General features: G+C 49.5%; 1 protein-coding gene across 2 annotated transcripts in view; it reads left to right on the top strand.

The window, feature by feature from the left end:
* The window catches only part of NUP155 (nucleoporin 155), an 871,946-nt gene that overhangs the window by 266,578 nt on the left and 579,929 nt on the right, over window positions 1–25,439 (top strand). For both annotated transcript variants that reach the window (XM_086960546.1, XM_086960547.1), the window contains exon 14: window positions 20,123–20,233. In XM_086960546.1, coding sequence (XP_086816672.1) covers window positions 20,123–20,233 — 111 coding nt within the window. The remainder of the gene's footprint in view (window positions 1–20,122; window positions 20,234–25,439) is intronic.

The following is a 25,439-nucleotide window of genomic DNA, read 5'->3' as shown; positions in this document are numbered from 1 at the left end:
GCGTGGGAAAGCGTGGCGTCACTGGGCTCACAAAAATTTCCTCCCACCCAGCGTTCCCCCAGGTCTCCCGATAAAAATGGTACCTCACTTGCGTGGGTAGGCATAGTGGCTGCGAAAGGAAATGGTTCAAATTGTACGGTGGTGAATTTACAATACCAAATTGCTAAACAACCTTCATTTTTGGGGGGGGGGCACCTGAGTTTTTGGCCCGGGGCTCGGTGGTATTCTTTGGAAAGTACCAAACCCAAACAGATCTGAAAAGTAGACATCCGGGGGAGTCCAGGGAGGTATGGCATGCGTGGGTCCCCGAACGTTTTCCTACCCAGACCACTTTGCAAACCTTAAAATTAGGTAAAATAATCACTTTTCCAAACTTTTTTGCGTGGGATCACCGTGCCGGCAAAAATGTCCTACCACCCAGCGCTCCCCCTGTTCTCCCGAGTAAAAGGATACCTCACTTGTGTGGGTGCCCCAAAGCAGAACAGGCCAAAAATGAATGTTGAAAAAAGTAGTATTTCAGTGTTGCAAATTAAGCCCCCCTGCCTTAGTCACAGGCCTTTGGCCCACCCACACAAGTGAGGTATCATTTTACTCGGGAGAACAAGGGGAACGCAGGGTGGTAGGACATTTGTGCCGACACGGCGATCCCACGCAAAAATGTATGGAAAACTGTTTTTTTAACCTAAATTTATGGTTTGCAGGGATTTCTGGGTAGGAAAACATTGGGGGACCCACGCATGCCATACCTCCCCAGACTCCCCCGGGTGTCTAGTTTTCAGAAATGTTTGGGTTTGGTAGTTACCAAAGATGCCCGCCGAGCCCCGGTCCAATAACTCAGCCCCCCCCCCCTAAAAAAAGAAGGTAATCTTGCTATTGGTTATTGTAATGTCTCCACCGTACGATTTGGACCTTTTCCTGTTGCCGCCACTATGCCTACCCATGCAAGTGAGGTACCATTTTTATCGGGAGACCTGGGGGAACGCAGGGTGGGAGGAAATTTGTGTGAGCCCAGTGACGCCACGCTTTCCCACGCAAAAAAAGTGTGTAAAAAATGATCTTTCCAGCAAAAATTGAGGTTTGCAAGGGATTCTGGGTAAAGGAACGTTGGAGGATCCACGCAAGCCATACCTCCTTGGAAGCCCCCGGGTGTCTACTTGTCAGAAATGTGTGGGTTTGGTAGGTTTCCCTACATGGCCGTCTCGCACGGGGCCAAAAACCCAGGTAACCTCTCTTGCAAAAGCTGGGGCTATTGAATGTCAATAGCACCAGCTTTTGAAAGAGGGGTTAACTGGGTTTTTGGCCCCGTGCGAGACGGCCATGTAGGGAAACCTACTAAACCCACACATTTCTGAAAAGTAGACACCCAGGGGCTTCCAAGGAGGTATGGCTTGCGTGGATCCTCCAACGTTCCTTTACCCAGAATCCCTTGTAAACCTCAATTTTTGCTGGAAAAATCAGTGTTTACATACTTTTTTTGCGTGGGAAAGCGTGGCGTCACTGGGCTCACACAAATTTCCTCCCACCCAGCGTTCCCCCAGGTCTCCCGATAAAAATGGTACCTCACTTGCGTGGGTAGGCATAGTGGCTGCAAAAGGAAACGGTCCAAATTGTACGGTGGCGAATTAAGTTTTCAATTTGAGAGCGTGTGATTCAAGGAAATTTTGACCGACAATTTCAAGTTTGCAGGAGATTGTGGAAAAAAATCAATAAAATTCACCAGAAAGACATGACCATATACTTCCATGGTTTACCAATAAAATCTAAATTTAGTAAGTTATTTATAGCTATAATGTACACCGTAACAGAGTTACTCAAAAGTCAAACATTCAAGCACGGCTAACTATTCCTCAAAGACACACACATACAGGTTGGATTTGGCACGAGGGCGAGTGATGGTTCAGTACATAAAATTTTATTAACAAGATATTTCAAAAAATGAAATGCTCTGTCAATAAATAAATGCATAAAAACCAAACCAGTGACTCCCAACTCGTGAGCTGTAAAGCCACGACAAGGCACCAACCGTTTTACAGGCCATTCACGCACCTTTCATACCTGTTACACACCAGACCATTGACACCATCCGGAAGGAAAAGCAACACATTACAACATTCACAAAAAGGGACAAGGTACACCCTACTTCTAAAAGGGAAAACAAAAACAAATATTACTGGACAGCCATCTAAACCGCAAACACACACACATACTGGTTGGATTTGGCACGAGGATGAGTGATGATTCAGTACATACAATTTTATTTGCAAGTAATTTCACAAAAATGAAATACACTGCGTATAATTGAAAGTATGATAAACTGAACCACTGACTCACAGCTCGTGAGCTGTAAAGCCACGTCAAGGCACCAACCTCTTTACAGGCCATTCATACACCTTTCGCACGTGTGACACATACAAAACATTCACGCCGCCAGCCGCGGACCCATCACATTACAACACTCACACCAGCAGACAGCGCCATTTAAGGGCCCATCACTTTCACACGCCCATATATCTGCCACAGCAACTACACAAAATGATGGACTGCGTAGAGTGTCACTCAACTAGCAGTGTATGTAGTGACCAACAGAAAGTTAGTACTCACACACCGCCAGCCGAGCGCCAGACCACCCACACCACCATCCAAGCACCAAACCATGCACACAGCCAGCCAAACATCACTCAGCGCACACAGACAGCCAAGTACCACACCACGCACACCGCCAGCCAAGTACCACTCCACGCACACCGCCAGCCAAGAACCACTCCAAGCACACCGCAAGCCAAGAACCACTCCAAGCACACCGCAAGCAAAGCGCCACTCCACGCACACCGCCAGCCAAGCACCACTCCGTGCACAGACAGCCAAGTACCACTCCACGCTCACCATCCAGCCAAGCGCCACTCCACACACACCGCCAGCCAAACACCACTCGACACACACCGCCAGCCAAGCAGTACTCCATGCACAGACAGCCAAGTACCACTCCATGCACACCATCCAGCCATGCGCCACTCCACACACACCGCCAGCCAAGCACCACACCGCAAGCCAAGCACCACTCCGCGCACACCGCAAGCCAAGCACCACTCCACGCACACCATCCAGCCAAGCGCCACTCCACGCACACCATCCAGCCAAGCGCCACTCCACACACACCGCCAACCAAACACCATTCCTTGCACTCCACCAGCCAAGCACCATACACTCACACTGCCAGCCAAGCACCTAACCATGCACTCCGCCTGCCAAACAAAAATCCACACACACCACCCGCAAAACACCAAACCATGCACTCTGCCAGGGAGGCACCAATCCACACACACCTCCAGCCAAGCGCCAGTCTACGCACACCGCCATCCAAGCGCCAGCCTGCACACACCACAATCACATTTAGAATTATTCTTTTAAAAAAAACACTAAACAAATGGAAATACCTACAAATCAACTTACACAAATTCTAAAACCAAACACATTGCACTAAAGCCAAACCTTGAAACAAACCAATTTTTTTTACAGAATACAGACCAGGCAATTCACTTCACAGCTCATTAAAACTCCCAATACTTCTTTTTCGTGTGGTATGATTTAAAACAAGCTGACACACAATCCAGGCTTAGAAGGACAGTCAGGGCAGTACATACGAGACTCCTTCCGCACGCCTCTACGCCAACAGACTCTGCATCTTCTAGTCGGAAAGTCTTTTGCGGTAGTGGGAGGAATGAATTCAGCAAAGTGGCGATCTTTCAATCTAGCCACCTCCTCCACCACTCCAAATCTAGGAACACTTGCCTGCTCCACTAGTACAAGGCTGGCTATTACAGACTCCTGAAACTTAACAAAAGGCATCTTCGACTCAGGACAAGACTTCTGGAACACAACAAAAGCATTGAAGGATGCCAAATGGAAAAGATGAATAGCCAATTTCTTGTACCAAACGTAAGCCTTTCGAATAGCATCATAAGGTTCCAACCTCTGATCTACTCGGTCAACACCACCCATGTACTTATTGTAATCTAGAATGCACACAGGTTTGCGCACTTCAGCAACCTGACCCCAAACAGGCTGAGGTACAGTACTTTCGTCATGGATAGTAGTCAGCATGTACACATCTCTCTTGTCTGAAAACTTCACAGCCAAAAGCTCCCCACATCGCAATGCAGTAGACTGTCCCCTCACAAGCCTTTTGCAAACAAGTTCCTTTGGGAAACCTTTCCGGTTACTGCGCATTGTGCCACAAGCAACAGTGCCCACTTTGGCCAACTCCTTGAACAACCGCACACCAGTGTAGAAGTTATCTACATACAAATGGTGGCCTTTGTGAAATAATCCTCTACCTAGTTCCCATACAATCTTCTCAGTCACTCCAAAAGTGGAAGGACAACCAGGAGGGTTAATGCTGGACTCCTTACCAGTGTACACCCTGAAATTGTAGACATATCCAGTCTCACTGTCACACAACATATACAGTTTGATTCCATAGCGTGCCCTCCTACTAGGAATGTACTGCCTAAAAACCAAGCGGCCCTTGAACAATAGCAAAGACTCATCCACTGCAATTTCTTTTCCAGGAGCAAAGATCTCAGAAAAACGATCAACAAAGTGATCAAGGACAGGCCGAATTTTAAACAGACGGTCACAATCAGGGTGATCGCGTGCCAAGGCTAAACCATTATCAACAAAATGCATCATCCGAAGAAGAAGCAAAAACCGATCACGACTTATGACTGCTGGATATATAGCTGTTGTCATCAAGGGACTAGTGGACCAATATGAAGACATTGATGGCTTCCTTAGCAAGCCCATCAAAAAAGTTAAACCCAAAAACTTCTTCATCTCTTCAACATTTGTGGGAGTCCACAGAGTAGCTCTAGAATGGGGCTTAAGCCTGGCACTATTGTCCCTCAAAAACTGTTCTGCATACAAATTGGTTTGGTCAACAATATTTTGCAAAAACACATCGTCCATAAACAACTGAAAAAAATTTATTGGCTGAAAATTCTCAGTATTCACTCTACACCCAGGAACACCAGTGAACTCTGGCAATGCCGGCTGCACCATGCCAGGGGGAACCCAGAGGCCATCCCCATGAACGGGGGGAGCAGCCACCTCAGCCTGCAGACCAGAAGCCACTTGTTGCTGTACACGTACGGGAAGCCTAACATCCACAGATACTTCTGGCTGCACATCACCAACAGAAAACATAGCATCCCCAGAAGACTCTTGCTGCACTACTCCACCGGGAAACAAAGCAGGTCCAGATGCATCTTGCTGCTCTACAACAATGGGAAGCCTACCAGTCCCAGATGCCTCTTGCAGCACTTCACCAACGGGAAGCCCAGCAGCCTGAGAAGCTTCTTGCTGCACTACACCACCGGAAAACAAATCAGACCCTGATGCACCTTGCCGCTCTACAACAATAGGAGGCCTAACAGCACCAGATGCCGCTTGGCGCACCACAGCAATGTGAAGCCTTTTGGGCGCAGGCTGTAGCCCACCTGCCTCATGCCGACGTAAAAAGAAAGGATACCTTGCAGCCCTAGGAAGTAGCACAGCTGCCTCTTGGTCCACTACCGGCGCAACAATGTCCTCCGCTACCATAGACACTTCATCAGCACTAGAAGAAGATTCTTCATCCGATGATGATGAATGCAGGCAAAGAGAAAACTCACTGCCTGAATCTTCTCCACCAACCTCCAAATCCGAATCAGAGTCAGTCTCTGAACCATGGTCAGAGGAAGACTCGAAAAGCAAACTAAGAACCTGCTGAGCAGTAATCCTGCGACTAGCCATTATCCTTACAAAGAAAGACAGCACACACAAGTGAACAACAACCTACACTGTGCAAAGTAAGAAGTAAACAAGGTAAGGCTTTCACACAAAGATCAATACAATCCAAAACAATTTCACTCTTACCAAATACAGCTACACTCACCAGCACCTACTCTGCTGAGACACAGCAAAAAGAAATGATATCCCACTAGAAAGAAAAGAAAAAAAACAAATTAGAAATCAAAGTGCACATAAAACACTAATGCTGAAGAAAAAAAGAAACAGAGCCACACAAAGTGATATAAGTACAACCTTTTTCAAAAAGACAAAAAACAAGGGAAAGTAGTACAAAATACATTCACTTACCAAGCACAAGCAACTACACAAGCTGCAAAACCAACAGTAACGGACCCGCAACCTACAACAATCCAAACAGCAAAAGCCTGGAACAAGGCAAAAATGGAGAAGATAAAAAAATTACTACCACATTTCACAAACAATATAACAATTGAAAAAACCACACACAAATTTGCCCCCCAAATTTACATTTGCACAGAGGGGCCATCAAATAGGGCAAAGACCAATTGGGATTAGATGAGGTTTAACATCAAGACACTGGTTAATTTTTTGAATTTATTTTACTGCCTAACCCCTTTGGTGCCAGTCGGTCTTCTGCTCCTACCAGTACCCCCATCACACGGGGGCAGTAAGGACATTCATACACCTTTCGTACGTGTGACACATACAAAACATTCACACCACCAGCCGCAGACCCATCACATTACAACACTCACACCAGCAGACAGCGCCATTCAAGGGCCCATCACTTTCACACACCCAAATACCTGCCACAGCAACTACACAAAATGATGGACTGAGTACAGTGTCACTCAACTAGCAGTGTGTGTAGTGACCAACAGAAAGTAGGTACTCACACACCGCCAGCCGAGCGCCAGTCCACCCACACCACCATCCAAGCGACAGACCATGCACACTGCCAGCCAAACACCACTCCACGCACACCGCAAGCCAAGCACCACTCCACGCACACCGCAATACACAGCGCCACTCCACGCACACCGCAAGCCAAGCGCCACTCCACGCACACCGCAAGCCAAGCACCACTCCACGCACACCATCCAGCCAAGCACCACTCCGTGCACAGACAGCCAAGTACTACTCCACGCACACCATCCAGCCATGCGCCACTCCACAAACACCGCCAGCCAAGCACCACACCGCAAGCCAAGCGCCACTCCATGCACACCGCAAGCCAAGCACCACTCCACGCACACCGCAAGCCAAGCGCCACTCCACGCACACCGCAAGCCAAGCGCCACTCCACGCACACCGCAAGCCAAGCACCACTCCACGCACACCATCCAGCCAAGCGCCACTCCACACACACCACCAGCCAAGCACCACTCCGTGCACAGACAGCCAAGTACTACTCCACGCACACCATCCAGCCATGCGCCACTCCACACACACCGCCAGCCAAGCACCACACCGCAAGCCAAGCGCCACTCCACGCACACCGCCAGCCAAGCACCACTCCACACACACCGCCAGACAAGCAGCACTCCGTGCACAGACAGCCACGAACCACTCCACGCACACCATCCAGCCAAGCGCCACTCCACACACACCGCCAGCCAAACACCACTCCATGCACAGACAGCCAAGTACCACTCCATGCACAGACAGCCAAGTACCACTCCACGCACACCATCCAGCCAAGCGCCACTCCACACACACTGCCAGCCAAGCACCACACCACTAGCCAAGCGCCACTCCACGCACACCGCAAGCCAAGCGCCACTCTATGCACACCGCAAGCCAAGCACCACTCCACGCACACCGCAAGCACAGCGCCACTCCACGCACACCGCAAGCCAAGCGCCACTCCACGCACACCGCAAGCCAAGCACCACTCCACGCACACCGCAAGCCAAGCACCACTCCACGCACACCATCCAGCCAAGCACCACTCCGTGCACAGACAGCCAAGTACTACTCCACGCACACCATCCAGCCATGCGCCACTCCACACACACCGCCAGCCAAGCACCACACCGCAAGCCAAGCGCCACTCCGTGCACACTGCAAGCCAAGCACCACTCCACGCACACCGCAAGCCAAGCGCCACTCCACGCACACCGCAAGCCAAGCGCCACTCCACACACACCACCAGCCAAGCACCACTCCGTGCACAGACAGCCAAGTACTACTCCACGCACACCATCCAGCCATGCGCCACTCCACACACACCGCCAGCCAAGCACCACACCGCAAGCCAAGCGCCACTCCATGCACACCGCAAGCCAAGCACCACTCCACGCACACCGCAAGCCAAGCGCCACTCCACGCACACCGCAAGCCAAGCGCCACTCCACGCACAACGCAAGCCAAGCACCACTCCACGCACACCATCCAGCCAAGCGCCACTCCACACACACCACCAGCCAAGCACCACTCCGTGCACAGACAGCCAAGTACTACTCCACGCACACCATCCAGCCATGCGCCACTCCACACACACCGCCAGCCAAGCACCACACCGCCAGCCAAGCACCACACCGCCAGCCAAGCACCACACCGCCAGCCAAGCGCCACTCCACGCACACCGCAAGCCAAGCGCCACTCCATGCACACCGCAAGCCAAGCGCCACTCCACGCACACCGCAAGCCAAGCACCACTCCACGCACACCGCAAGCCAAGCACCACTCCACGCACACCATCCAGCCAAGCGCCACTCCACGCACACCATCCAGCCAAGCGCCACTCCACGCACACCATCCAGCCAAAGTCCACTCCACACACACCACCAGCCAAGCACCACTCCGTGCACAGACAGCCAAGTACTACTCCACGCACACCATCCAGCCATGCGCCACTCCACACACACCGCCAGCCAAGCACCACACCGCCAGCCAAGCACCACACCGCCAGCCAAGCGCCACCCCACGCACACCGCAAGCCAAGCGCCACTCCATGCACACCGCAAGCCAAGCGCCACTCCACGCACACCGCAAGCCAAGCACCACTCCACGCACACCGCAAGCCAAGCACCACTCCACGCACACCATCCAGCCAAGCGCCACTCCACGCACACCATCCAGCCAAGCGCCACTCCACGCACACCATCCAGCCAAAGTCCACTCCACACACACCACCAGCCAAGCACCACTCCGTGCACAGACAGCCAAGTACTACTCCACGCACACCATCCAGCCATGCGCCACTCCACACACACCGCCAGCCAAGCACCACACCGCCAGCCAAGCACCACACCGCCAGCCAAGCGCCACACCGCCAGCCAAGCGCCACACCGCCAGCCAAGCGCCACTCCACGCACACCGCAAGCCAAGCGCCACTCCACGCACACCGCAAGCCAAGCACCACTCCACGCACACCATCCAGCCAAGCGCCACTCCACGCACACCATCCAGCCAAGCGCCACTCCACGCACACCATCCAGCCAAGCGCCACTCCACACACACCGCCAGCCAAGCACCACACCGCAAGCCAAGCACCACTCCATGCACACCGCCAGCCAAGCACCAGTCCACACACACCGCCAGCCAAGCACCACTCCACGCACAGACAGCCAAGTACCACTCCACGCACACCACCAGCCAAGCACCACTCCACGCACACCGCAAGCGCCACTCCACGCACACCGCCAGCCAAGCACCACTCCACGCACACCGCAAGCAAAGCGCCACTCCACGCACACCGCAAGCAAAGCACCACTCCGTGCACAGACAGCCAAGTACCGCTCCACGCACACCATCCAGCCATGCGCCACTCCACACACACCGCCAGCCAAGCAGCACTCCGTGCACATACAGCCAAGTACCACTCCACGCACACCATCCAGCCAAGCACCACTACACACACCGCCAGGCAAACACCACTCCGATTTGCCCCAAGGGGGGGCAGAATTTCAAAAACAATTACTTGCCACCAGGAAGAGACCCTTGCCCAAGGGGTCGCCTCCAAAACATATACATTGCCTCAAAACAGTTCCCTGGTGCCAGTGGGGAATTTCTGCCCCCACCTGGGGGCAAAGCAACTAAAAAAACGGGCTGATTTGCCCCCCGGGGGGGGCAGAAAAACAAAAATATTATCACAGCCCACCTGGAAGCGACCCTTGCCCAAGGGGTCGCTTCCTAAAAGCTAATTTCAAGATCCCTGGTGCTAGTGGCCATTTTCTGCCCCCCCCCCCCGGGGGCAAAACGGCAAAAAGAGGCCCTATTTGCCCCAAGGGGGGGGGACAGAAAATAAACAACAAAATCAAGGCCCCCTGGAAGCGACCCTTACCCAAGGTGTCGCTTCCCAAAACAAACATGCACTAATAAAAAATCCCTGGTGCCAGTGGTTTATTTCTGCCCCCCCGGGGGCAAAACGGCCGAAATAACGGCCCGATTTGCCCCCAGGGTCAGCAGAAAATCGAAAATAAAATGGCTGCCCACCTGGAAGCGACCCTTGCCCAAGGGGTCGCTTCCTAAAAGCTAATTTCACGATCCCTGGTGCTAGTGGGCATTTTCGGACCCCCCCGGGGGCAAAACGGCAAAAAAAACGGCCCGATTTGCCCCCAGGGGGGACAGAAAATAAACGACAAAATAATGGCCCCCAGGAAGCGACCCTTACCCAAGGGGTCGCTTCCCAAAACAAACATTGCCAAAACAAATAATCCCTGGTGCCAGTGGTTTATTTCTGCCCCCCCTGGGGGCAAAACGGCTGAAATAACGGGCCGATTTGCCCCCAGGGGGGGCAGAAAATCGTCGAGAAAATGTCTGCCCACCTGGAAGCGACCCTTGCCCAAGGGGTCGCTTCCGAAACGCAAAATTTACAATCCCTGGTGCTAGTGGGGGCATTTCCGCCGCACGATCGCGACGCTGTGCGCGATCGTGAGGCAGAAATGCCCTGCAAAGAGACTTCAGGGGAAAGGAAAATCTCTTTCCTCTCCCCTGATGCCTCTTTGCGGCCCCAAACCCCCGCCGGACACGAGAAACTTACCTTTCTCCTTGGCGCGCAGGAAGCAAATGGCTTCCCGAGCGCAGGGAATCCCTGATGATGTCAGCGCGCGCTGTGCGCGCTGACGTCATCAGGGATTCCCGGGAGGGGGCGGGGGCGGCAGCGGAAGCTCTTCCGCTGCCGCCCCGAGCAAAACAACGAGGATCAGAGAACCTCGGGGGGAGCGCCAGCGCTTCCCCCAGGGTGGGGCTCATGACGAGCTGGGCTCGTCATCAGCACACGACCACCGTGCACCATGACGAGCCCAGCTCGTCATCAGCATCGAAAGGGTTAAGGCTCCATCCTTTCAAGTGGCTTACAAGGCGGTCGACTACTGTATTCAACTGTTCAACCGGTGGGGTCTTCAACTCAACAAATCCAAATCAGTCCTTCACCCGTCCAGGATGGCCAGATTTCTGGGATCCATTCTGGATACGAATCAATGCAAAGCTTTCCCTTCGGAAGAAAGACAAAAGCGACTCATTCTCTCAGCTCGTCTCTTACAAAGGAAGAAAACTCGGTCGGTCCGTCTTTACAAATCACTTCTAGGATCGATCTCATCTTGCATACCATTAGTTCCGCACTGCAGGCTAGACAGTCAGTGGTGCCAGGAGCAAGGTTCTTTCGAAGACAAGATAAGTTACACCAGAAATGAGAGGCAAGCAGCTGGTGGACAATAAAGAAAAATATTTAAAAAGGTCTCAATTTCAGGATCTCCCCATGTCCCATGGTTCTCACCACGGACGCTTCGCTAGAAGGCTGGGGAGCAGTGTTACAGGATTTACAAGTGAGCGGTCATTGGACGCCCGAGCAGCACAAGTCCCAAATCAATCTGCTGGAACTCAGAGCCATTCATTTAGCATTGCAAGCCTTCTTTCCAAGAATACAGAATGGATTGGTGCTAGTTCGTATGGACAATACTACGGCCATTCACTATATAAACAAACAGGGCGGGACAAGATCCCGAGTTTTTTTAAGGGAGGCCCAAGAAATTTGGAACTGGGCAATTCTCCACAGGATTTCTCTCACAGCGGAACAGCTTCCAGGTACACCCAATTCAACGGCGGATGCACTCAGTCGTCTGAAATAAATCAGTCACGAGTGGGAACTGGATCAGGATACTCTCGATCAGATCTTCTCAAGTTTGCCCACTCCAAACATAGACCTGTTTGCGACCCCAGAAAACAAAAAATGCCGATACTACGCAAGCAGGGATCACCATCGAGGATCACTGGGGAATGTTCTTTCGATAACCTGGTCCGGCGCATTTGTTTACGCCTTTCCTCCAATACCCCTACTTCCGAGGCTGATCAGGAAACTCAAAGCAGAACCTTGCAGAATGATTTTGATTGCACCAACGTGGTCCCGGCTGTTCTGGTTCACGGAACTCCTCCTACTCTCTCAAGATCAGCCGATACACCTACCGCCCATTCCGTCTGTATTGACAATGTCTCAGGGTCAGGTGCTGCATCCGAATCCGAGCTCACTCCAGTTGACAGCGTGGCTCCTGAGTACAGAGAATTCCAGAATTTAAACCTCTCTACGGAATGTCAGGAGATACTATCTCAAGCCCGTGCTCCAAGTACAAATAAGACTTACCATGCAAGTCAAGTCAAGTCAAAACATACTTTATTCGATTAAATAAAAATCATAAAAGTATACTATGCAAATACATAAAAACATCATACAGAGCTGTTAAGAACTGTACATTTAAAATTCATTAGCAATACATAGGGGTTGTGTAACACACATGATTTACACCAAATATCAACAATGTTTCACAATTCATTATAGAGCGTATATAAAATTAGGCAGAACCTGGAAATTTAATAATACTATCAGGCATATGGCACACATTCAGCTATACTCGTCTGAAGTCTCTTCCGTCTAGCGCGAATTGATGCAATCAAAAAATTCGCTACACAGAACATGACCCGATGATTTTCCATTAATTGAAGAAACAGCAATGCAGGTTTTAACTGTAAAAAGCCCATTTCTCTTAGAAGGGGCTTAATATATTTTGCCCTTCCTTCCGAAAAGAAGGGGCAAAAGAATACGAAATGTATCAAATCCTGGTCAGAGAAATTGTCACATGCAAAATGGAAACGTTTCTGTCTATGAGAAGTTGGCCTGGTATGTGATGTTCACTATTCTAGTGAACACCTTGCACCCGTCCAAACAACCCATATGGTGATGGTTGTAAAGTCAACCTTCTAGACTAGCTATCCTAGAGGTAGCGTGGGCAGAACAGTCTTAGGCTAAAAGACTCTAGAGGGCGTGTAAAGCCATCTGTTTTACCATATGTAACCCTTGAATATCAAATGAAAAGACACCACACAGGATATATATATAAAATATATATGTATTTATTTACTAACACACTTCTCTGAACTCTTTGAGATCAGAGGCAAAAGAACATAACAAGTTACACTCAGAAATACTTCAAATAGCACAATTTACAGTTAGGCCCTAGGCACATAAAGCCATATACTAAGTAAGTGGTATAAGAACCACGACTTGGGAAAGGAGAGGGCCTAGGGAATCGCTGGGGCTACACTATCTGGCCCTTAGGTTAGGAGTAGGAGGCTCACAGGTGGCGCGTGCAGAGTCAGTACTCTCACGCGAGAGTCAATAGAAAGTCAATAGGAACGTAAAAGGTAAGTAATTCAAGATTTAGGACACTTCCGGTCTAGCTAGAAGGATACAACTAAAAACCTAGACACTTGGATAGTCAATACCCTTGAGAGCACCAAAGTACTCTTGTTACCTCACCCACAGGAAGCGGGTGCATAGGTGTGAAGATGTGTTGGGTTTCGCTGTTGAAGTCTATGGAGTCTGTGAAGAAAGATGATTGCAGGCGACCAGGAGGAAGATGTACGGGTAGATCCAAGGGTGGATCGAGGATGAAGAGGACCTGAAAGCAGAGGGGACAGAGTCTAGGTCACTAGCCAGTGACCGGGTGGAACCAGGGAAGGAACCAGACGTCGTCGAGGAGCAATCAGGTGCTGGGGTGAAGCTTGTCGCTGGAGCCACGCGGACCAGGAGGCGTCGAGGACGACCAGGTGCTGGAGAGGAGCTGTCCCACGAAGGTTCTCGCAGATGGAGGGGTCGGCTTCCAGATCGGAGCCAACAAGCCTAAGCAAAGGCAACAAACGCAGGATACACAAGGAGCTTCTGGTGCAGACCAGGAGGGTCTGAGGTACTTCACCTTTGCAGGGAAGCAAGGGCCTGTCTGGAGCAACCAGACCAGCGATGGAGTTTCAAAAAGGATCGTCGCCAGGGGCTACTAGCCAACGGGCCAGTAGCCGGACAACGCGTTGAGCAGAACCCAAGCAGAAAGGCCCCACGCAGATCTCGTGGAGTGCGGAGGGCTGGTCTTCGGTGCAGGTGGAGCTCGTGTCGGGGTGTCTCAGTCCCCAGGGCACAGCTTCGAAGAGGCCTCAGGAGTTGCGCTGTTAGCAAGTTGTCGACTTTTCAAGATACCTGCTTCCATGGATCCCGACGCCTTCCACGGGGCTCAGCTGTGCTGAATCGTGCAGTGGGGTCAGAGGGATCCAGGAGTTGGTGTCTTGTCAGGCTCTGTGCTCTGGTTCCGGCGGGAACGGGGACAAAGTAAGCCGTCGAGTTGCTGGATGGTGCCTGGTTTCCCAGGGTGGTCACTCCTTGGCCACAAGGGAGATTCTTCAGTCTTCAGCTTAATGAATGTCGAAGGGTCCAGAGTTTCGTCTTCAGTCGATTCCAGGATTAATCTAATTTCTCCTGCGTTAGCTCCTACCTGTATCCAACTAAAGGGGGCTGAGTTTCTCACTAGGTCCCTCCTATGGGTGGGACCAGGAAGGGGGGTGGTTACACCCCTTTTCCTTTGTGCAGTTTCGCGCCAGAGCTGGGGCTGGAGTGCCCCAGCAACCGGTTTGAACTGGGGTATGTATGAAGCACCTAGTGTGCCTCAGGCAGTGTCACAATCTATTCAGCCCTCCCTGTTTCAATACACATCCTCCTGTCTGGGGTGGTGCTCGCACCTCCCAAAGCAGGAAACCTATTGTCCAAACCTCAGTGACTGGAATGACTCCCAGCAGCAGGAGGTCAGTCTTGTGTCTGTGGCAGCAGCATCCATTTTGTGATGCTGGGCCTCTGGTTAACTTGAACCGGGATAGTCAGAACTAACGTGTCTTCTCCCTCTAGAAGGGTGGAATGCTACCCCCGTCGCCAGAATTGGCGAGGGGGTAGTATTCCAAAGCGTATGACACCTTACACGACATGTTTGGATAAAGCCAAACCAAAGTTAGCTTTTAACCGCGAGGTTCATAATGCACTTAAGAGTATATGGTATGGCAATATCATAGAACAGCTATAAGGAAATTGTTCCGAAAGCTGCAGATAGGCTCAGCTCAAGCTAGACTACCATCTCACACATAACCAAGCACTCTGCCTTCAGGATTGTTAAGGCCTGCCATAGGAGTGACTTATAGGTTACTATGTGTCTATATGTAAGTAGGTATGGGAATACTACACCTAAGGAAGGGGTGATTACACGACCTTGCCCCAGCTAGTTGTGTCTATTTGAGTGGCCAGCCAGGGGTGGCATAATACATGCTGCAGCCCCTGGTAGGCCTTGGTTACACCTATGCCCTGAGTACCTATGGTACACTTCTACAGGGGTTGACAAGGTGAACCAATTCCCAATTGTGGATGTAACTAGAGTACATGGAGTCCATTTTACAGAGAGAGCAGAGAGCAGATAGCCTGGGGTCCTGAATAGCAGGATCCCAGGCCAACTAAGTCGAAAACCAGCTAAACACTAGGCAAAAGGTTGGGGGCAACCATAGCCAGGTATCCACCTTCCTACAATGTCAACAGCAGAATCTCCATCCGTATACTTCGGCTCCTCACCAGATTTTGCCTTACATTCTTTCTTTAGCTAAGTCGGGTCTGGCTCATTCTTCGATCAAAGTGCACTTGGCTGCTATCTCTAGATTTAGACTGACATCCACCGGTCCTTCTCTTTGGTCTGCGAGAATTATCAAACAATTCCTGAAGGGCCTTTTCAGGGTGTTTCCTCCGGTCCGGCCTCCGCCTCCAGTCTGGCAACCTAACTTAGTTTTGGCTCATCTCATGAAAACCCCATTTGAGCCGATTCACAGAGCGGATATTACATTTCTTTTATGGAAGCTGGCTCTTCTTTCAGCCTTAACATCGGCTAGGAGAATAGGTGAGCTCCAAGCACTCACTATTGTGGAACCTTTTATGCAGTTCAAGAAAGACATTCTAATTCTTAGAACAAATCCAAAGTTCATTCCAAAGGTCCCGACGGATTTCCATTTGAATGAGCCGGTGGTTCTAAAATCTTTTTTCCCTCGACTTCTCCAGCAGAAAGGTCATTACATTCCTTGGATGTCCAGAGATGTTTGAAATTTTATCTGAAACGCACAAAAAGCTTTAGGAAATCATCCCAACTCTTTATTTCCTACAGTGCTTCACGGAAGGGGTTTCCTCTTTCAAAACAAGGCATCTCTCGTTGGATTTCCAACGCAATTCACTTTTGTCACCAAGAAGCGGGCAAACCGCTGGAAAGACGTGCTCGGGCTCATTCGACGAGATCAGTCTCATAATCTGTGGCCCTTTTCGCAGAAGTCCCGATCAGAGACATTTGTAGAGCAGCTACGTGGAGCAGTACCCACACATTCACAAAGCATTACTGCTTGGACTCTTCAATGGGAAGCAAAGCTGCAGTTGGACAGGCAGTCCTGAGAAATCTTATTCAATGAAAGGTGAGCTTTTCCTACAATCCCTTCTTCCTATATTGCACATTTTGTATCACATACTGTATTCCTTTCTATGGTAGCAGCTTATGTCTGTTTCCTATGATAACAAGTGTGATAGCACATTTTGTTACATGAGTATCAATACATCCTGTTATTGCTTACTGCTAGCTACTCTGATACAAAGCATGGGAATCTATGAAAGTTCCAATACTGGGGCAAGAAAACAAGTTACTTACCTGTAACTTTGGTTTCCCAGTATTGGTAACTTTCATAGATTCCCATGCACACACCCTCCTCCCCTGGGAAAAGCTCAGCCTTTTACAAATATAGTTGCTGTTACACAACGGCTACTAAACTCTGAGGCTCTGAGGCTCTCTCAGGAGGGTTCTACGGGGTGAGGCTATTCTGATTGGTTGTTGCAACTTTTTTGGTCTCTTTTACTAAAAGAGGCGGATATGCTACAAAATGAGATGAGGCCTAAGCCTAGGTTTCTCTTTTGTACCTACTGCTATGGTATTTTCTATTTACCGAGGCTCCCATTCCGACGACAGGAGAATGATACAAAGCACGGGAATCTATGAAAGTTACCAATACTGGGGAACCAAAGTTACAGGGAAGTAACTTGTTTTCTTCTCGGATGGGTTCCGCCACTTCCCGCAGAGCAGTCTCAGTACTCTAGCCCGTTCTAAAGCCCGACTGGGAGTCATAAAGGTTATTGGTTTCCAGGAAGTCAGAAAGCGGTCTCTGAACTTCCTTCTCCAGAATTTGTGCAGGAGCGAGATGGCCTGAAGTTCTTAAGTATGCCAGCAATGTGTTTTCCTTTTTAAGGATAGGCAAAACGAATCCTTTTTTCCATACAGAGGGATAGCTAACTGACATCAGAGATGCATTCCGGATAACATTTAAGTGGGGAATTGAAAAATGGAGCCAGCAGATTGAAAAATCTAGCAGGACAAGGATCAAGAGGCAAACCTGATCTAATTCCCACTAGGTCTGAAAGCAACCATTTCGGATAGAAAGACTGAAATTCAGACCAGGAGCAGGAAGAGTCAGGAGCCAAAAGTGTGATAGTATAAGCCTCTGACACAGAGAAGGAAGAGTATATAGATTGAACCTTCTCCTGGAAAAAGTTAAACAGATAGCTACATAGTTCAGCTGATGGAGTAATAATACTCCTTGCAGCTTGAGGTTTCATAAAATCTTGCACAATCTTAAAAACTTCCTTTGAGGAGTTGTCAGACGTTTGAGGGCATGACATTTTTTTAGTGCTGGTTTATAAATACTCTTCGCAACCAGGTTATACGTTTTTCACCAGATATGTTACAACTTTTTAAAAGCGCTTTTCTCTAAGCGAAGTTCTGAAGAGAACCAGGGAGTGGAAGGCATTTTTCTAGCGCGTTTTACACTTTTCATAGGAGCAATGATATCGAGGGAGGGGGTAACCCACTCATTAAAGGTGTTTGCATCCACGCTGGGATCACCTGTCAGCATGAATGTGGTATTCTGAAGGGAAGAACCTATGGACTCGGGGGAAACCCTCTTCAGTTTCTCTTCTTCACAAACTCTGGCCTAGAACTATATTTCCTACCACTTCGCGAAGGCTGAAAGGAACCAACCAATGGTCTGGCCAAGTTAATGGCAGGGAAGCCTCAACCTTAAGTGTGGGATCATTTGAAAAAAATAGATCCAACTTGTGACCTGCTCGGTGTGCGGGGGCTGTGACAAGCGGAGTCAATTTTAGTCCTACCAACATGTCAGCCACTTGGAGTGCCAGAGTTCAATCTGCATCGTCCATATGGACATTGAAATCGCCAAGAACCGTAAGATTTGCATGTCCCAAAGAGAGATCGGCTATAATGTCACCCAATTTTGAGCGGTGGATAGATGCTGAGTCCGGGGATCCATAGACCAAAATGCCTGCAAGAGTATGCCCTGATAAGATTTTAATGGTAAAAGACATGGCCTCAATTAGCCCTATGTTCTCAATTTTTTTACAAGAAATCTCCTACATGTCTTTCAAGATATTAGCTAGGTCTCCTCCCTGCCTATTATCTGTACAATTGACCATAGAGATCTTAAAACCTGCAGGGAGCGCAAGCAAACTATCAGGGTTAGATGTTTCTCTTAGCCAGGTGTCTGTTAGAAACATAAGGTCCCAGAGATTGGACTCAAGGGACCTTATGTATGTTTGGGGAGCGATCTGCAGTTTACCAAGCAGGCTCTAATGAGGGGCGTATCATCACCAGTACCAATAACTGATGACTTGGCACCAACTGCCTCTGCACTCTGTATCACCTCCGACCCCCCAAACTCATTCGAACAGGACTTGCATTGGTAAGCCTGATCCCAGTTTACCAAGCTGAAGTCAGGGCAAATCGGATTGGCATAGCTCATCGCATTCAAATCCATTAGGCCTGCTTACTTGTCCAAGTAGTTCTTAAACAATATCCATTTAGGGCAGCATACATAACCACAGCTGCAGAGCCCTGTGCATCAAAATAATAGTAAATCAGCCTCTCATCATCTCATGATTTATCACTTAAATATCAGATTTAAATACATTTTGACGATTCCACAATTTGTCTCCAAACAGCTTATAAATGCTGAAAATACACATTTTCGTTCTAAATACAGTTTTAATTTTGTTATTCATAGATTAATTCAACCAAGCACAAGCTTCTAACTAAGAAAGCAGGGCTGTACATAGGAGATTTAATTACTAGTAGCTGGAGAGCTACCAGTAGCTCACAAGCAACTCGTTGGAGAAGCCTCTGGTAGACTGAAGTGATATGGAGATCCTGCAAGCTGCTCATGTGATTATCCTAAAGAATCACTAATCCGCAACGTGTGAATCTGTGAAATGCTTTCACGGCACAGAATATTTGGTTAAGCTTGATGTTTAAAATCCTTAGCTAACATTACAGTAACGAGGTGTAGGAAGCCTTCCTAAAGGGAGGATCCATGCAACTGACATCAACATTCTTGAAATTTTGAAGACTGTAATAAGTATCATGGGCCTTTGTGATAAATTGCAACTTTATGAATAATTCAGTTAGGATCTAAGTTATTGTGGTATTGCTTTCAAAACCTTGATCTTTGGTACCCGAGTGACCTCTTTCGGTCAGTTAACTGGTGGATTGGGCCTCAATTTTATATTTGCAAATTCTGTATTTAATCGCCTTGCAGAAGTGTAACCTTTAACCTTTCAGTGTTTTATATCTTGTTTTGTCATTCTTTTTTAATGCTTTATACTGCTTTCAGTCTTTTCGAGTATATTCCTTATTTTTTCACCCTGCTGACTGCTTCATTCTGACTTGCCTACCACATCATAGTGATCAGCTACTATTTAATGCAGAAAAGGTAGGTAGACCTCTGTAAAAAACGGGCTTTATTCCCATTACTTGAGGCTCTGACCAGCTGTTTGGTTGTGGATTCCCACTGAGTAGTGTAGAGCTTTTTTATATGTTATGATCTGTATGTAGGTAAAAGTATGATAAAGTTTTAATCCATTTATGACAGTGATTTTTATTAATGGTGCTAAATTAAATCTATTTATTTGTCTTCCTAGGGTAGCAACATTTTTCATAAGCTCAGACCTGTGGATCAGCTACGACATTTGCTTGTCAGTAATGGAGGCGGTGATGGAGAGGAAATTGAGCGATTCTTCAAGCTTCATCAGGTGATCTATTATTATTGAAGTAACAGTATCTTATGGATTATCAATGAAGCACAGCTACCACTACTGAGAGACCCCAATTCTGCTAAATCTAATAGTTTTGTTATGCTATATTTAATTAATGATCAAAGCATAAACAGTAGCTATATAGATAAATAAAGACTTGAGGATTGTTGGAGGATAAGAGCAAATGGTAAATTCATTTGTTCATAATGTGAATTTGATTAAAACACAACCTTGTTAATAGTTCATGGAAATGTGCGAAGGTTTCACAGGGATCAGCAGTCTGTTTATTGCCATGGTTTTGTGCATTTGCCATATATGTACGCTATTTCCAGATTGCATTGGATCTAGCATCTATGGTTATCTGACCCCATGTGAAGCTGAAATTTTTCTTGCGTATCATCGTTGCTATGAAATCTTACAATAAGAAAAATCTGATCCCCATTCATTATGAGTTGAAAGAATAGGGTACCACCTCAACACTATTCTGCTAATATATCTGATAACCAAAGTCAAAAGAAGACTTTTGGGGGTGTGGCATAGCGGAGCATGGAGCAGGACATGTTCTGTCTGAGCTCTGGCCTCCCTTCAACCTTCCGGTTCACTGGGACCGCACTCAAGTGGCGCAAACCCTTGCAGAGCATTTGTTCTCCTCATCCTGTTTGTGGGGAGAGGACATTGTGCCCAGGAAACGAGGTCTCTGCTACAGCGACCCGAGCTCTTAACAGCGGCCTATCCTAAAGCACTTGCCCAGCCTAAAACACGTGCCCGCCATCTTGTTTTAAAAAGCCTGCAGAATGCCTGAACTGTCGGCGGCTACGCAAATGAGCCGGTCAGGCCCTACATGTCGGAGAGCAGGAACTAGCTAGCCGGACTGTCCCTGCTCCTTCCCAGCGGTGACAGCTGCGCCGGTGAACCACTTATCCTGCAGCAAGCCCGAAAGCTGTAGAGCTGCCATCTTGTGGTGCGGGTGGTGAGTGCCTTCACACCAATGCAGCCCTCTTAGCGGCCCCAGCGCTAGTGAATCATTTGACGTTACTAGGAGTGTGGTGACACAGCGCCAATAACTCTGCCCCCACTCTGATGAGATCCTGCAGCTCTGCTGGCAAGTGACCGGAGCTGTTGGGCCTGACACCGGGAGGGAGAACGGGCCGCGGATTGACAGCAGGACTGTCTAACTTTTGACATCAGCCCTGTGTACGGGTGTGAGCACACCCAGGTGATTTCGGCTAGCCAGGGACTGGCTTTGGAGGAGAGTGCCTGAACTGAAGCGTCCGCACCACCTCTTCCCCCAGATCCCACTGGCCGATGCACAAGGTCTAGCGCTTGACTATAGACCAGGCCGCAGCGGCACCCAGGTTCCCTGCATCGCTTCTGGTGTTTAAATATGTTATTGATTTTGATGATGTATAAACAAGACCATACAAACAAGCATTGGAAATGCAATAGGTCTCGCAGCATTAGAGTTAGTGCTTTTAGAATTGTTTATGGGTTTTTTTTGTAAATCTTTAGCATTTTTGTTTCCTGTAGCCAATGCTAAAGAATTAAAAAAAAAAGCCATAAACATTTCTAAAAAGCTCTAACTCAAATGCTCCGAGACCTATTGCACTGTGTGAGGGTGAGGGGTTGAGGGTGAGTGAGGGTGAGTGAGGGTGAGTGAGGGTGAGGGTGGGTGAGGGTGGGTGAGGGTGAGTGAGGGGTTGAGGGTGAGTGAGGGGTTGAGGGTGAGTGAGGGGTTGAGGGTGAGTGAGAGTGAGGGTGAGTGAGGGTGAGGGTGAGTGAGGGTGAGGGTGAGTGAGGGTGAGGGTGAGTGAGGGTGAGGGGTTGAGGGTGAGTGAGGGGTTGAGGGTGAGTGAGGGTGAGGGTGGGTGAGTGAGGGTGAGGGTGGGTGAGTGAGGGTGAGGGGTTGAGGGTGAGTGAGGGGTTGAGGGTGAGTGAGAGTGAGGGTGAGTGAGGGTGAGTGGTTGAGGTTGAGGTGTTGAGGGTGAGTGAGGTGTTGAGGGTGAGTGAGGGTGAGGGTGAGTTAGGGTGAGGGGTTGAGGGTGAGTGAGAGTCTCTGAATTGGTTCATAATCTTTTTTTTCCTCTTGTGGCACACAATGAAATGGCCTACATTTCTAAAAGCTCTAACTGAAATGGTCTGAGACCTATTGCACTGTGTGAGGGTGAGGGTTTGAGGGTGAGTGAGGGTGAGGATGAGGGTGGGTGAGTGAGGGTGAGGGGTTGAGGGTGAGTGAGGGTGAGTGAGGGGTTGAGGGTGAGTGAGGGTGAGGGGTTGAGGGTGAGTGAGGGTGAGTGAGGGTGAGGGGTTGAGGGTGAGTGAGGGGTTGAGGGGTTGAGGGGTTGAGGGTGAGTGAGGGTGAGTGAGGGTGGGTGAGGGTGGGTGAGGGTGGGTGAGGGTGGGTGAGGGTGAGTGAGGGTGAGTGAGGGTGAGTGAGGGTGAGTGAGGGTGAGTGAGGGTGGGTGAGGGTGAGTGAGGGTGAGTGAGGGTGAGGGGATGAGGGTGAGTGAGGGTGAGTGAGGGTGAGTGAGGGTGGGTGAGGGTGGGTGAGTGAGGGTGAGGGTGGGTGAGGGTGGGTGAGGGTGGGTGAGTGAGGGTGAGTGGTTAAGGTTGAGGGTGAGGTGTTGAGGGTGGGTGAGTGAGGGTGAGGGGTTGAGGGTGAGTGAGGGTGAGTGAGGGGTTGAGGGTGAGTGAGGGTGAGGGGTTGAGGGTGAGTGAGGGTGAGTGAGGGTGAGGGGTTGAGGGTGAGTGAGGGGTTGAGGGGTTGAGGGTGAGTGAGGGTGGGTGAGGGTGGGTGAGGGTGGGTGAGGGTGGGTGAGGGTGGGTGAGGGTGGGTGAGGGTGAGTGAGGGTGAGTGAGGGTGAGTGAGGGTGAGGGTGAGTGAGGGTGAGTGAGGGTGAGTGGTTGAGGGTGAGTGAGAGTGAGGGTGAGTGAGGGTGGGTGAGGGTGGGTGGGTGAGGGTGAGTGAGGGTGGGTGAGGGTGGGTGAGGGTGGGTGAGGGTGGGTGAGGGTGGGTGAGTGAGGGTGAGGGTGGGTGAGTGAGGGTGAGTGGTTAAGGTTGAGGGTGAGGTGTTGAGGGTGGGTGAGGGTGAGTGAGGTGTTGAGGGTGAGTGAGGGTGAGTGAGGGTGAGTGAGGGTGGGTGAGGGTGGGTGAGGTCCATAAATCCGTACAAAGAAGCAGTTCTTGCCGCTCCTTGCCCTACCAGAGCTTTTTATTTCCCCAGCCGAGCCACAGTGCAACCACTGTAGCATCTACGCCAGGGTGTCCAACGTAGGTTAAAGAGGGCCTGATGCACACATATCTTCAGGATAGCCACTGACCGTGTAAATTGGTTAATTTACATTCACTGTATTTAAATGTACCTTCTATGGATGTCATGGAAAGGGACACTTATAATGGATAATATATGATCTGATCTGTGCTGTACCCTTGAGTCGAGGTGTCTATAAGCGCAGAGATGCCATGCCCATGTGGATTGTTTGTGCCTAAGAGAAAATGTCACGACACTACATAAAACACAACAAGGATGCTACATTTTACAGCTTCAAGTTTGCCATGGGTTGGAACACGAATGAGCTTGCACTACAGGTAGCGCCTGGGTATCGGGTATTATTCCAAGGGTGAGAGAGCGCTACCTCGGAGTACAGGGAGCTGGTATCTCTTGTTCGTATCCATTGCCACAGAGCTGCAAGCAGTGTTTAGCATTCCTGCTCCACCGCCTGTACACGGCCTTGGGCACATTATGCTTTCACAGAGCTCCCAGTGGCCTCATATGTAGGCCTAGAAGACACTCTCCGCCAGCTCTTAAAGTCCAGCGTGGGTGGGCGTGTGCCCGCTCCAAGGCCACCGGCTCGGATTACAAGGTACTGTGTAAACTGTAGAAGACAGAAGCAGCACACATGCTGGCGTGCCGTCCTACGCGATTTTTTATTTGAGAATGTCAGAATTTAGCTCTCAGAAGTGACCGCAAAGCGACTTTTCAGAGCTATACAAAAGGCCTTGAACTAAAAAAAAAAAAACAGCAATTTAAGAACGAAAGTTATAGGTCGGAGACACCATTGCGCGTGTGTCACAGATGGATTCACTTCACAATGCCTATCAGCTTGACACAAGTCAAGAGGCCAGGTTCAGAACCAGGAATCCCGGCTCATTATACTAAACTTCGTGATCTTGGACGTATTCCTCGACGACATGCTGCAATAGATCATCTCCAACAAAAGTAACAAGCCTTTCACCGTAACACGGCGGGCAGGGGAGGGGGCGGAGAGGGGAGAGGTGCGACACGGCAGGCAGGCAGGCAGGGGAGGAGAGTAGGAGGAGGAGGGGGGAGGAGAGTAGGGGAGGCACGGCCTAGCGGCAGGCAGGCAGGGGAGGAGAGGAGGAGGGGGGAGGAGAGTAGGGGAGGCACGGCCTAGCGGCCGTGCAATCAAGTAGTGAGGGGGCGGAGCTGGGGGAGGCTGTGAGAGAGAGTAGGCAAGGCTAGCGGCAGGCAGGCAGGGGAGGAGAGGAGGAGGGGGGAGGAGAGTAGGGGAGGCACGGCCTAGCGGCCGTGCAATCAAGTAGTGAGGGGGCGGAGCTGGGGGAGGCTGTGAGAGAGAGTAGGCAAGGCAGGCGGCTGGGGGCATGTGCACGCGCATTTAAGCTCAATGCGCATGCGCATTGAGCTTAAATTTCTCGTGCACTGCAAGGAATCGCCACGATTCCTTGCAGTGTGGATAAAGAGCGGATAAGTGCCAATACTCTCGCCTTGCTCGATGCGCATGCGCATCGACAGGCGAGACCTAAAAAGAGCAACGCTTAAAGGTACACATGTTATAATTTGCTAACTAGTGAACTGTCAAACAGTTATTTAACATTTTAATATCGGCTAAACAATCTTAAGTCCCATAAATATAATTATATACTGTAGGAAAAGAAAAAGAAAGCCAAGAATAATAAAAAGGGAACAGAAAAGAGTAAAAGATAGAAAATGGATAAATCCTTTAATAGAACAACATATTACAAATGAATATGACTTATAAAATGTGAGTAGTACCACGTAGTTGTATTAAGAATAGTTAAACAATTATTCATTTATTCAGCAGATTAGATATAGTCGTGGCTTTAAAGCTATATAATTATCCATTGGTTTCCAAAATAAATGATAATTAGAAGTGTTATAAATAACACCTGTGTGGGATAAAGTAGCTCCTCTTCTGGAAAAAA

This window comes from Lissotriton vulgaris, chromosome 3_1 (assembly GCF_964263255.1).
Source record: "Lissotriton vulgaris chromosome 3_1, aLisVul1.2, whole genome shotgun sequence".
Lineage (NCBI taxonomy): Eukaryota > Metazoa > Chordata > Amphibia > Caudata > Salamandridae > Lissotriton > Lissotriton vulgaris.
This window is presented reverse-complemented; position numbering and strand designations above follow the sequence as displayed.